This window comes from Pyrgilauda ruficollis, unplaced genomic scaffold (genome assembly GCF_017590135.1).
Source record: "Pyrgilauda ruficollis isolate IOZ18807 unplaced genomic scaffold, ASM1759013v1 scaffold27, whole genome shotgun sequence".
NCBI lineage: Eukaryota > Metazoa > Chordata > Aves > Passeriformes > Passeridae > Pyrgilauda > Pyrgilauda ruficollis.
In genome coordinates this window covers 2146301-2160483 of record NW_024524044.1, presented here as the reverse complement: position 1 = coordinate 2160483, position 14183 = coordinate 2146301, and the positions used below count along the sequence as shown (strand labels likewise).

General features: G+C 36.8%; 1 protein-coding gene across 2 annotated transcripts; it reads right to left on the bottom strand.

Moving 5' to 3' along the window:
* Positions 1-4420: 4420 nt before the first annotated feature.
* Positions 4421-13794, bottom strand: LSMEM1 (leucine rich single-pass membrane protein 1). Of its 2 annotated transcripts, XM_041471590.1 has the most exons (5): positions 13505-13794; positions 12619-12804; positions 10823-10954; positions 7630-7767; positions 4421-5922 (listed from the first exon to the last, which is right to left on the bottom strand). In XM_041471590.1, exons 3-5 carry the CDS (start codon positions 10947-10949, stop codon positions 5735-5737), a joined length of 453 nt encoding a protein of 150 aa, XP_041327524.1. In that variant the 5' UTR covers positions 10950-10954; positions 12619-12804; positions 13505-13794; the 3' UTR covers positions 4421-5734. The 2 variants fall into 2 exon arrangements, with proteins under 2 accessions (XP_041327524.1, XP_041327523.1); XM_041471589.1 differs by lacking the exon at positions 12619-12804 and having other exon boundaries at positions 13505-13773.
* Between the last annotated feature and the right edge of the window lie 389 nt (positions 13795-14183).

The following is a 14183-nucleotide window of genomic DNA, read 5'->3' as shown; positions in this document are numbered from 1 at the left end:
CTCCATCCAACCCAGCCTTGAACTCTGCCAGGGATGGGGCATCCACAACTTCCTTGGGCAACAAGTTCCTTTGCCTCAACACCCTCACAGTAAAGGATTTCTTCTGTATATCTAACCTAAATTTTCTCTCTTCAGATTGAACACTTACCCATTGTCTTATTACCTTAATTCATTATGAATATCCACCCATATAATTTTGAGTACTCAGGGAGACTTCTTCTGAAAAAAATGTTTCAATGTTGCTTTAAGAAAAAACTAAATATTAAAAAAAAATTTTAAAAACTAAAAAAAAGACCAAAAACCCACAAAAAAACCAACAAAAACAAAAGAAAAAAATTCACCCTAAAATGGGAACTTAATGAATTATTCATGAGCTTTTACTGAGGGGTAAAAAACTGGAGAAACTCCCAGTTTTGTCTGGAGTTTCAGCATTTCATGTCACCTTGTAGACAGACACTGTTTTCCAAAGTCAGTTATGTGATGAAGAAGATATTAAGATTAAATGAGCAGTGCAGAACTCAAAAGCAAACCCATAATTATTAATAGATATTTAAATTGGCAGGCAATCGATTTTTAAATTGTCCTTTCACCCTTGTGTGTAATGCGGGTTGCCTCACAGTGACAAATTAGCGGCAGCACTGCGCTGTGGCTGTTTCTGCTGGAGGTTCTCATTACCATTCAGGGGTTTTGCTGGCTCATCATCAGTGAATCGTGGATAGCATTTTGATCACTGAAGTGTGGCCCAGAAACCAGAGAAAGGATCGGAAACAGAGTCTACAAAAGCCTTTTTTAAATTCTAAGATTCATTGGGTTCTTGAATAGGACTAGGTTCTTTGGCCTCAGTGTTATTATTTCTTATGTATCCCAGAGGAAGTGACAGTACACTCACCCCCTCCATCCCTCCCTTTAAATCTTAGTATTCTTGTTAATCTGTCAGGAAAATAAAAACAGTAACATGTAATGTGCTTTTTTTTTTCTTAATTGAAAATAACAATCCCCTTTATCCCAGTAGCTCTGGGCTGAGATCTAAGATTTTCATCCAGCTTTCATTATTCACCAACATCTCCAAGATAATTATAGTAGCCGCCAATAAGAAGACCAAGATAAGCATCTTCTTGGACAAATGATTTTCAGTTACTAGCCAAAACATAAATTTTTTTTTTTTTTTTTGCTACTTGGCATTTTTTTAATCAAGGTTTTTCTTTATCAGACTTCTAATTAGAATTAGTTGATTTTTGTCTGTCAAAATAGATATTTTTAAAACAGTAAATCTTTCACGGAGCACATTGCTTTGCTATCCTTTCCAATGCGGTAGATTCTGTATCTCAAGAACACAAAACCCAGTCAGACAGGGTGAAATGAATAATAAAACTTGGAAATTTAGACATGGAAATTCATATTTTTAGGCAGTCTTGTGTAATTTTACAAGACTGTGATAGAACAAAAGTAAATATTTGATCATCAAAGACTTCAAAACCTGATGAAGTGGGATTTTATTCTTCATATACTTTGTGTTCTGACAATAGTTCTTGTCTTTGTTCAACATTATTGCACTCTGCTCATTTTTCAAATACCTTGACCATATTTAGGGTTCCTGAAGAGTTTGGATTGAGTGCCGCACACAACACATCACCTTCGAGAGCGTGTGGTGTAACAAACTTGTGACAATCCTTTTGCCACTTCTGGTGCTTTCTCTTTTTCCACATTCAGAGTTCGCACATTGTCGTTATTGTTTTTTAGAACCCGTGTTCAGCTTTGTATTGTTACCAGTGAACAAAGCACATGAACTGAACTCATACTGGACTTTAAGAATAAATGTTAGATTAAAATTCCAGGTATCTCAGAGGGCAAAAAAAACTTTCTTAAGGTTTTAACCATTTCTTTGCAGTTAGTAGAATATCAAATAAATTAAAAAATGGAAGGTACAGACTATTTTTCATGTTCACAAGGAATTGGTCAGTTGATAATGGGCTTAAATTTCACCAGGAAAAATTTTAGTTAGACTTCAGGAAAAACAGATTTAACCATGTTCATTTAGTTGAACATTAGAAGGGGAGGCCTGTGGACAGTCCATTATTTGAATATTTTACAATGTTAATAGACAAGCCTCTGTTAGGAATTGTTGGAGTAAATTGAATGCTGCTGTCAGGCAGAGGGATGGATTTGATTGTCTCTCAGAATCCCTCTTTATGGTCTGTGCCTCATTTTCTGTTGAAGGTTCCCACGGTTCAGATTTATGTAACCCTTGACCTGGCCAGGTGCCTATAAAGGAAGTTTTGCCCTCAGTTCTTCCATGCTGTTTGCAGATGTTGAGGTTGAGCTGTTTCATTCTAGAGCAATACCAGGACAAGTACAAGCTGATATTCTCAAGGTAACATGACCCCAGGCAAGGCAAGCAAATGCCTGCCCCAGCTGACCCTCTACTATTTAGTAATGCATATTCTCTGGCAGTATCTCCACAGATACTGTCAGATAATATTCTCTAGGCAGATACTGTCTGATGGTTTGAAGTTAACAAGAACAAGGGCTGATGTGGATATCTGGAACAAAGGAGTGAATTTATCAGCGGGCTAACTAAGGCAAGAAAGTATTTTGTCTACTGATATTACCTAACAACCTAAAGATTCAGCTAGCCCTTCAGGGATTGGTATGATGATGTCTTTGATGGGAGGTGGAGGTATATTATGGGTTAAATACTAAATTTTTTCTTCTTTGCTTACCAGCATTTTTCTAACATTGTCCAGGTTTATTCAGCAGAAAATTTCCTGAAGCCATGTTGTCATTTCAGCAATGATAGTACTTGCAGCAGGTGAGTGTCAGTGGCATGTTGTGAAATCTATCTGAACCCTCTGTGCTCTCTTTTCATTTACAGTGGAATTACTGGAAGATTAAGGAATTACTTGTGTAGATACCTCTATAGTCTGCAAATGAGAGAAAAAGGGAAGAAGCAGTACTACCAAGAACAGCTGTGACTACTGTAAGATGAAGCTGTCAGATCATCTTCCTCTGGTTGTAACACCAGACATTGCAAAGGCCCTTGAGATGTGCAGCTATACAGGAACAGAGATCTTACCCACATCTGCAGGAGATATCAAAACATCCATGTACAGCACAGAGGTTATATCACATGCAGCTGGAACTTGGAGTTTACTTAGCTGTTTATTTAAGATAAGGATTATGGGCCTATGAACTGAGCTGAAATTCACTTCAGAGTCAGATTTGTAGGAGATTTTCAGTGAAGTATTGGTTTGTTTGGGACTACTTAACTGTCAGTAGATTAGACAGAAAAGTTTCCCTAAAGGAGTTTGTAGGGGGTCCTCCAGAGAGTGTTGAAGGAGGGATTGTGGTACTCTGCTCTCAGCCCTTGCTCTGATGTCATAGAGAAGCAGTTCTGACTGCAGTAAATGGATAGCAGTTCCAGTAAATGGATGTTGTTAAATATTGTTAACTGGAGCTGAGAAGCCAAAGGAAGCCTTAGTCACTACTATCCCACACCCTGTGTGTCTGCAAGTATTTCCCAACATTAGGTGTGTTTTAGCAGCACTAGCAGGACCAGCACCTGACCTTTGCACCTCTTCAGTCACTGATCTTAATTGCTGATCACTGGAAGTGAAAAAGCAATTAAATATGAAAAGGATCATTTGAGGCCTCAGTCCTGTATGACACTGAGCATGCCTGTACATTCTCATGACTCAGCTGGTCATAAGACTGGGGCAGTTGAGATCACTCACCACCTTGCAGGATGAAACCATGGAATGAAACAACAACACTTCTAATCAATAGCAGAGACAGAAAAAGTGGATTTATTATGAGTACTGATTGAACAGCCAGATTAAGAATAATTGAGGACAACATCAGAGAGATGAGGAAACTTTCATATGTTTGGGGACAATTGCTCTAGCACACTTTTTAATTTTTTTTTTACAGTTTCCTGCCAGAACAAAAAAAATCTATTGGCTCTTGGTATCAGTTTTAGCGGACCACAGACTGCTCTGATAACTGCTGTTGCAATGAGGGGTGTGACAAATCCACATTTGAGATACACTGAGTGCCAAATACTAATGTTTCTCCCTAGCTCACAAGTATGGATGTGTGTCAATGCAAGGCAGAGCTTGAGAGCAGTTACTACAATGGGAGTGGGAGAGATGAGAAATTAATATTGTCACTAAAAAGCAGGTGACAGCTCAGAGAAGAACAGGGAAGCAACACTGCAAGTGTCATGATTTTAGTCTTAAGATACCTTTTCTTTTATAGTTTAATAGCATTTACAGGAAGATGTTTGGGTTAGACTTTCAGGGTTCCTTTCCTCACAAGTTTCCTACGCTTATTTTTTTCATTTTCTGATAGCTGTATTAGAACTACATTAGAGCTGTATTAGAGATTTTTACCTTTGTAAAAACTACTTGTGATGTCCAGAGGAGACAACTAAAATTGCAGCTGGGAAGTAACAGCAGGAATAATGAACTCTTTAAACCAATCTTCACCATTTTCATGTGAATAACTTGACAGTAATACATTAGGAAAATAAAAATCGGGAAATAGAAAGAGGGTGATGTAAAACATAGGTATAAAGCAAAGCACTTGTAATAGCAGGAATAGAATTGGTGGGCAAATCCAGGTAGAGTGATACCAAGAACTTCTCCTGGACTTAGTTCTTCCCTTTGTTGCAGACAATGAAGTAGTCATCACAGAAAGGACTATGAAGTCTGAAAAGAAGACTGCAGTGCTAACTGTTGTCTTTGGTGGCTTTTTTTGTAAAACTGTCCAGAAGAGATAAGAATGAATTGGATGGGAATGAGAGCTTTAAAGCTCCTTTTAGCCTCTGAGGTATCGCTCGACATTAAAACCATGAAGGTTCCAACCATATTTAATCTGGCCCTTCTCTGATGGTGACCAGCAGAAACTATGGGGAGGAGTACAAGAACATGTAGTATTTTCCTCACATCACTTTGCAAAAACACTCGGGCTTCACCTGCAAATTGTGAGTACAGTGTATTGGCATTGCTGTGAGATAGTGGCTGTGATGATGCTGTGACATTACCAGACTGAGTCCTCTAAACACATTTTCCATGTAAGGCAATAGGACATTCAGTCTGTCAATAAAAATTTGGGCTGATTATGGCATCTTATGAAAGGGTTTGTTGTTATTCAAGGTTGGGTGTTTGTTTTTTTTTTTTTTCACAAAAAGAGTAGTATATTTAGATGCACAGAAGGGAAAACCACAAAACTCTAGACCAGAAATTAATTTATTTATAAGTTTATAATTGATTTATTTATAATTTTAATCAAGAAATTGATTTATTTATAAGTTATGAAATCTGAAGTTATCCTTAAATACAAATAATAATAGAAACAAACAGAAAGCTTGTACAAAGGTAACAGAAGAATGATTAAGTGAACAAGGTCATGCTGGAATCATGTGAATAGAACTCGTGATTTTCTGTGATCATTCACTTACATTTAAAGTAAAACTAGGCCCTTACCCCTGTGATTTAAAATGCACAGGGAATCTGGAAGTTTGCCCCAGACTGACAATCCATTGTTTATTGTGAATCCTATGGGCTTAGTATTACAAATCTCTGTCCACGTAAAACAGGGTAAAATATTAATTGCTAATATTTTTAATTCAGCTGGCTCTTCCAGCAATGTTTCAGCAACCATGTTTCAGCAACCTGTGTGCCATATGTGAACATGTCTGAGTTATGAATATGCTGAATTTCTTTCCAAAGAAGATTTATTCTCCAGGGACTTTGAGCTCAGCATGGGTAAAGAGGTAATCACGAAGATCAGAAGGCTTTTCCTTAATTCTGGATTGATTCAGATGCTTTAATATAATATTGTTAAGTTTCTTCAGCTCTTCTATGTTCTTCTTTTCAGATAGTAGTCTGCTTGATATTTGGTCCACCTCATTTCTAGTTTGGACTTGAAAAGGAGAATTTACCACATTAAATGGGCAGCATTTAAGTCAAGAGCATCACTACCCTCACTTGTATTCCTGTGAGGAGTAATGATGACTAAAAATATTAAACAGGAAAACAACTACAGAACCTAATAATAATAAGTTATAGATGTGGTGGGTTTACCTGCTCAGTACATTCTTTTTTGCTTATTTGCTGGATTCTTCTTTTAGTTTAGTGCAGAGTAATAAAATCATATATGGCTCAGACAATTTTTGCATTTTTCAGGAGGATAACCATTAGTATCAACAGGGAAATGTCTTATTTGGGGGCTTCAAGATCCAGTTTGGGGCATGTGCATATATTTTATTTCAAATAAAAGAAAATTTCTTGCAAATACTGACATTTCGAGGTCAGCCTCCTCTGGCATGCCAATATGCACACTTGGAGCTATTTTTCTTTTGGCTTTCTGATGTTAAAAAATTTACCCATGGGTTTTGAAGCTTGAGTGTAATAGTAGCAATGCTAAATGAATCTATGCATTGGTTTGCAAACATCTCAGATTATAGAACACACTATATCTATAAGTATCTAATAAAACATTTTAACATAAACTGAAACATCACTGGAAATCAGTTTCAAAAACCCAGGCCTCCACCAACCTGAGTGCAAGCAAACTGCTTAAATTCTTGTAAGAAATTTTTCTCTTTAGTTTATAATTTTTCCACTAGAGCAACCCAATACTAATTTTTCTATACCAAGGCTCTACTTTTAGCATCTGAAATTCAAGTATGAGGTATTTCAATTAGGATTTTACAATCATGTTACTTAAAATGTACTTTATGTTCATATATTGATATTTCTTTGAGTGCCTGTAAGAAAATTTAATCAAGGGTTAGGATTTTCTGGCCTAAAAGAAAAATCATTTCGCTATGTTTCAGCAAATTCCCTACTACAGGATATAAGAAATCTTGATTGTATATGGGTTCAAATTCTTTCAAAATAGTCTTGTAAATTGAAATAATGCACCTCAGATTCTATTCAATATTATTAGCTCAGAAAACCCCAAGATGACAAGGGTTCCATTAACCAGCCATGTCTTCAGCTAAACCTGCCTGATCAGTCCTAAAAAACTGGAACAGTAATTGTGTCTATAGACTCAATGCTACATGCAAATCTTAATAAATGTCTAATTCTTTTACTTATGCTTAAGACTTTCTTAGTACCAAATCAATTTCCAGGCAGTACTTTGATGAGAAAGGGTCAGGTCTTCCTTCAGGTAGCCTGATTTAAGTGTTAGCCTGGGTGGAATTCCAGTTTCAGTGGAATGACCCCAATACTGAGTTTTATCTGGAAAGAAATGGAAGGCACGTTTCCAAAGTATCTCACTGCCATACAATTACCTTTAAATTTTAATTTCATTCCCAGCCAGCATTTTTAGCAACACAGTATAATGCTGCTGAGATAAATTCTTCACAGCTGTTGAAGCTCACAAATCCTTAGCACTAAGAATAAAATTGTGCCTTTTAGCCCTGAGAGAGTGTTGTTTGCCTGTGGTTCTGCCCCCAGGACCACGACCCAGTGCCCAGAACCAGCCAAAGCCTTTGACCGTGCAAATACAGGAGTAGCATGTTACAAGGTAACATGACACATTTCAGCAAAGTTCTTTTCCAACTGAACCTACTTGAATACTCTTGAAGTATTTTCAAGAACTACTCTTTGGTTTACTTACATATTAAGAATATTACAAATGAAACAAGTGCCAAACTGACGGTCAAAGTAAGAATAAAGGTGACGAAGAACAAACGCTGGTTTCTTGCGTCGCTCCCTGCCGTACTTTCTGGAGTACCACCAGTGTTCTCTTCCTCATCTGTTAAGAGATTACAAACCATTTGGTGATACAGTTTTTTTAAGGTTGGTTAGGATAAGCATGACAAAATGCTTCTGGCATCATGAAATGATGTAGAATACGTTGTATATTTGGTCAGCAGGTTTTATTTCCTGTGATATTTCATGAAAGGGGAAGAAATCAACTTTATTAACTCAGCTTGAATTTGGAAATATAAAAAAATTATTCATCTGTTATAGCTGTTAGAACACATTCAACAAAAATGTTTCTGTGTTGAAATACAGTGTTTTGCTGAAGTTTCTGTTTTACAGTTCAGAGTTTTACAGCTGTTTTACATGTACAAAGGCTTCAATGAAGTTTTCTTCAGGCAGATTTATAAGGGCTTAATTGCATTTAATTTTTTCAAAAGGGAAGAAAGTGAAATTCATATTGAAAACCAAGGTACAGATTCATCATACACATTCATCCTCTAGATATGCTTCTTTTTCTGTTTCATGAGCAGTATCCCTGGGATGATTAATCTCTCAAAGTAAACACCTCAGTTAAACCCCTAATGTTGGATAGAATGAATTTAGGTCTTGGCTGTTTTATCTTAAAACAGATGTTTTCAATATTTTTCATCTTTAGGATTTGTTGGTTTCATTCTAGTAAGAAATGAGGCACCTATCCTCCCAATTGTCAGGAATGGAACAGACTCTCACATAGACTACAGACATTGTCCTTAAGCACAGGAAGAATGAGGGGAAAAAGAAAGGCACTTTCACTGCTGACCTTGAATCAGCTCAACAAGCCATTTCAATGCTTTTTAAAGAATGTGTTGCATATATAGGGAAATTCAGTAGTTTCTCTCATAGAAACAGTTGCAATCAATGTGAGGCGGCAGTAAGCCCCAAAGATAACAAGTCAAGTGAACACCATGAGGAAATTCATGTGAATGCAAAAAATTTACACTTGAGCCAGATTTGTTTAATCTTATGCTTGTATACTGCTGTTAAAACTTACAAAGATTTGGGTTTATTTTCTGTTTTGGAGGGAGGAGGAAGCTAATGTAATTTCACTTTGGTGTCAGTCTCATACGTGCTAAAATTACGTGCAAATTACTGTAATTTATCCTTCTGTAATTGCTCTCTTGCCATTCTGAAATGGAGAGTAGGGTGTGCATCTGTGAAAAATGTATTTCTAGGTCATGTTCTTGTTTTACCTGGTTGAAATCTCTGAGGTCTTTGCAACTGAGCCTGTAGTGATAAAGCTGTGGAAAGGGTGCATATGCCATTACAGGACTTTAATAATGACCCTACCTAGGGCTGAGCAATCCACTGAGCTGGTAGATCTCTGGCAATATCTCTGTTTTTCTTTATTTTGTGTTCAACACACTCCTGTCCATGAGTAAGCTGAAATATTTTCATATTTCTCCTTTGAGGTTCTATTCTTACTCCCTTAGCATTCATAATAAATGCACTATATAATAAGTGTCTGCACCAATATTCCTTTCTCATCAGAATAATAGGGATGGGCAGGACCTGCTTCTGCTGCCTGCCAAGCAACCTAAGTTATCTACAGTGGTCTCAAAATTAGGCTGAGCTCGCTCTGCCTAATGAATACTTCTTACTATTTCATCAGGCTGAACGTGCCAGGCTGCAGTGTTGTGAGGAATGGGTGAGCACACATTCTTGTCAAACTGCAAGCAGTGGGAACATTTTATCATCTAAAACATGAAATTAGTGCATGGGTTCTATTGAAGCAACCAAACAGCATATGCATTTTAAACAACTTTTGACATGTCTCTGATTTTCTGTCAAGAGAACCAGAGTTTTATGCTGCTGAGTAAGTTAGCTGACAGGATGAGATATCTACAGACTCTCCAAGCTTAAAAGATACATTGAAAAAATAATCCTGGAAGGAACCAAAGGATTTTACAAATTTATGAATAAAGTACTTATTAAGCTACCATTTTTTACTGCTGAAATTAGGGAGGGACATGCATGTGATTATTCCAGAGAATCATATATGTTTCCACAGAACCTTGTATATTTACATGAAAAGTATATAATACTGTCCAATAAAATTTCAAAAGAAAGCAAAACAGTCACACTGAAAGGAGCTTCTTAAAATTAAAATTTATAAATGCCATTGTCTCATTTTTCATGTGTAGAAGTGACAATATCAAGATAATCTGTTTATAAGAAATTAGTACTTTATGTCTAAAATATTTGTGTTAAATGTGGAAACCAGCACTACTCTAGTTAGTACGACTAGGAAAAGTTAGGGGACTTGGAAACAGAAGTAACGAGAAAATATTTAAGACCCATAATTAGAAGCATGATTAAGTTATGGCAACATTTCAGCATAGCTGTTGATCTATAAATTTCTTCACTCAAATTTACCATTACAATGAGGGAAATTAAAGCAGACACATTGTTATGTGGAATGCTGCTGAAGAGCTCCGGGTTTTAAGATATTTTCAGGTCACAAAGAACTCAAATTGTAGCTGTCTCTGGGTAAAAATATTCTTGTTGCTGTGAGAAATCAAAGGCAAAAGCCTTATCAAACCAGTAGAAATGTGGGAGCCATAACTGAAACTGTGAGTAAAGAAAATGCAGAAAGCAAAATGCTTGAAGGTTTCAGAGGGTATTTCAGGTTTCTGGTTTGAGTTCTTAGGAGATGCATCTTAAAGGAAAGAGCAGAAATTCTCAGGTGTTTCTATTGCCATGAATTTTAGTGCTTGGGAAGAGCTATAATGCTATTTATACAGTAGGTGTATATTGGGCATTACTAGAGACATTATCCTGCAAGAGATCACCTCATAAATCCCAACTGAAATAGAAGATAAGTTCAGGTTTGAAAGCAAATCCCTAACTAAATGCAAGGATTTTCAGGAACCTAAAGCAGAAATACTCAGCAGGGACAGCTAAATCGTTGTCTGATCAGTCTACATGATGCCATTTTCAATCTTTTTTTTTTTTACATTTTTCAGTACAGGGCTTGGCATACCTATTGGCCTGTTAGGCTGTTGACATCAGTGACACACAATATGGATTGTATATACAGAAATCCACAGATCACCTATCATACATACCCAGTGGATGTTGGGATTCATCTGGACAAACATTTAGTTTGTTTAGGTTGTTTAGGGAATCAACTACATAAAGTTTTCCTTCTTCATGACCATCAGGCATGTTAAATTCCAAGGAAGGCCTCTCCATTGTCTCTAAGAGAAACAATAATTTAAAAGGTAAATTAACACACGGCTGTGGGAAATAACTTGTAACAGTTGGTATCCTGTTCTAAGGAAATACTGAGCAGCCTAAACGATCCTTAAAATACAGAGATTTGAAGGACCAGCACACTTACTAGATCTTTAAGGCAGGGACAATTCAATATATAGCACGTGTTTATTATTGGAAATCTTCGATTATTAAAACATTTCATTTTTGGATTGAGTTTGTGCACATACGTGTGTGTATGGGGAAAGAGAGAAAGAGAAAAGTCAATTTGACTTTTTATGGTACCTATTTAGTATATTATCCCTTGATTTGGTGAGTATTTGGTAAGAGGTGGTGTGAGATCCTGACCACGGTGAAAGCCAAACCTTCACCAACACTTCCAGGAAGGATGTCACTCAGGTCCTCTTCTTTAAGCATCAAATAATTGAGAGATAAAACAGGGAAAGCAGGAATGAATGTAGGAGATAAGCAACAAGAGTATGTTCCTGCTTACACACCTTAGAATATCACTGTGAAGATATTATTTGTGAAAAAAATATAGTCTACTTCGCACTTTTGGACAAATTCTAAACGCTTTTTCTTCAGACTAGTACCCCTTGCTTTAAAAAAGGCACTGGATGAAGTTCAATTAGTGAAAACAGTTTCTCTGCAGAGTCTGGGTGCATGAACTCAGTGAATGATTCTTAACATAAATACAGTTTTGAAAGAAGATTATACATAGAAAATAAGTAATACCTAGGGAGGTGGCTTCTATGTATGGTACATTATTCCTTATCAGTCTTTTGCTTTTCTTTACACTACTCTGATTGCAAAAATGTTTTCCAGAAACAAACTACCCTCCTAGCCATAAGGAGATGCAGACACTCTAAGCAGGCATGTTTGTCTACAATTCAGTTGTCACTGAAAACTCCCTCCATAATTATTGAAGAAAAATATATTCCTCAAGGTAATATCCCTCTTATTCTAAAATATTCTTTTCTCACCTTGGAATCACAGCCTAAATGTATGTTTTTCAAGCTAGTGAATGTAAGGAGGGTGCCCCCACAGATTAGTTTAAATTTGGATTAGAATGCATCTTACCCATTTAGTATTTTACAAAGCTCCCAAGTTCAATTTTATCTGCCAACATAAATCAGCACTTTGTGGGATGCAAACCTCCCTTGATGACATGTGTTAAGCACCTAAGGGTGATTTCTGTGTCCTAGATGGGTTAACTGTCCTCTTGACATGCTTCTGAGCCTTCTCTTCCTCTCCAAGGAATACAGAACACAGTGTGACCAGATTCCTAACAAAACACTTAAATTAAAAATCTAAAATTTGAACCCTAGTTGTTTGCTGAAAATCCTCACTCCTTCCCTCATCAAACCAAATGCAGAAGATGGCTATAATTCCCCCAAACCTGAGCACACTGCAAAGTAGACATTCAATGAGCCTCAGTTAAGTCTGAAGACTAAGCACTGAAAGCAATCCTGACAATAGGGCTTGTTCTCCTGCTAGTAGAGACTGACAGGACTATAAGGATACTTTCATATGTCTTTTTAACAACCCATAAGAAAAGATTACAACTTACTTTTTTCTCTGTTCAGAAGCGTTGCTTCAAAGTACAAAGAAAATATAGAAAAGCTGGCATGGTAGGAGTTAACCTTACCTAGTGTTTGATCTTTATGTGTGCAGCAGTAACTTCAGGACAGATGGCTGTGCCACTGTCCTTCCTCTAGAGCATGACATGGCAGCAGGCAGCACAACAGTCTGTGAGCCACGTCCCAACAGAGCTGGCTCTGCTCTGCTGTCTCCCCACATGCACATCCTCAGCCAGCACAATCATTGTGGAGCCCTGTGTTTGAACGGTGTGCCAAAAGTTACCACTTCACACACAAATGCTGCTGGTTATTTTTAGCTTCTGAAGAGCAGTTGTTTCTCTCTTTTGATTAAAACCTCCCTGCAGCTTTAGGGAAGACTCTTCTTAACAGCTTGAGGTGTAGTAAATGTGACTATCTTTGATTCATGAGTATTATGAATTCTATGTTTCTGCACTTATTTAAGTACATGTAAAGACAGTGCACGTGTAAAGACAGTGAAGATTACCATTATTGATTCCAAAAAGTTTATATTACATTTGTTTGATTCCATTGACGTGCCAAAGGAGAAAGGATACAAACGCTAGTGTCACTGGACAAAAGTATTGATTATTTTCCCAACAAATCAATCTAAACATTAGGATCTTTGGATTCACTTTATCTTGTACTTTAACCTTGCCTAAAGACTTTTTTCCCCAATACAACTTTTTAATTTCTTCCTATGTCATTGTGGTAAAAAAAAAACAAAACAAAACAAAAAAAAAAAAAACCCCCCAAAAAACTTAGAAAGAGAACACACTGAGAATTCTTCACAGAAAAAAAAAAAAAAAAAAACAAAGAAAAAAAAACCACCCAAAAAACTTAGAATGAGAACACACTGAGAATTCTTCACAGAAAAAAAAAAAAAGAAATAAAACCTAAAAGGTTAAAAAAATATGAGAATGAAACATTACTTACAACATAATTGCATTCAGGTAATATGCCAGTATGGAAGAAATCAGCCAGTGAAAATCATGTGAAGAAAACTTGTTCTGCAGTTCCTCTCTACTTTTAGTCCCATAGGAACCTGTCGAGTCCTGCAGTACCCATGAAGATAGCCGTGAAACAGACTGCCCCTCTCAGTCTATATTTAGAGTTCAGCTTGGCCACTCACTCACTATACTCACTTTGCAATATTGATCTGCTAAACCAGAAATCAGCACTTACACAGCTCTTTTTTATTATATTGGAATCATGACAATACCCCATCATGGAGAATAAGGGTTGTTACTGATGATCAGTATTTCATTAATCTTTTGGTTAGTGCCAAACCTCTTGGCTTTAGTGTTCATCTAAAACGCATTTGCTATGCAGAAGAGTCGTATCTACAACACTGTAGCTATGAGTAACCAGTTTGCTATGCAGCACAGTCATATCTACAGTATTGCAGCCATGAGTATTTTAAAGTCATAGACTAGAATAACCAGGGTCTTTCCTCCTTCTCCCATACACTTTATGAATTCAAGTGGGACAGTATTACAGGGTGGACTAATTGGTCTGGCATCCTTAGCTGTTCAAAGATTAAGTTCTGAGGAACTGGTGGTGAGTAGTGTAATTGCTTCTTTGCTGACAGATCTTTTGATCACTTTTTTCTTTG

Bases quoted from the DNA above. Each gene is read 5' to 3' on its own strand.
- LSMEM1 (XM_041471590.1), bottom strand. From the start codon at position 10,949: ATGGAGAGGCCTTCCTTGGAATTTAACATGCCTGATGGTCATGAAGAA. The intron at 7,768-10,822 runs GTATGTATGATA...ATCTCTTAACAG, and splicing joins TGAATCCCAACATCCACTGG to ATGAGGAAGAGAACACTGGT. The intron at 5,923-7,629 runs GTAAGTAAACCA...CTCCTTTTCAAG, and splicing joins ATTTGTAATATTCTTAATAT to TCCAAACTAGAAATGAGGTG.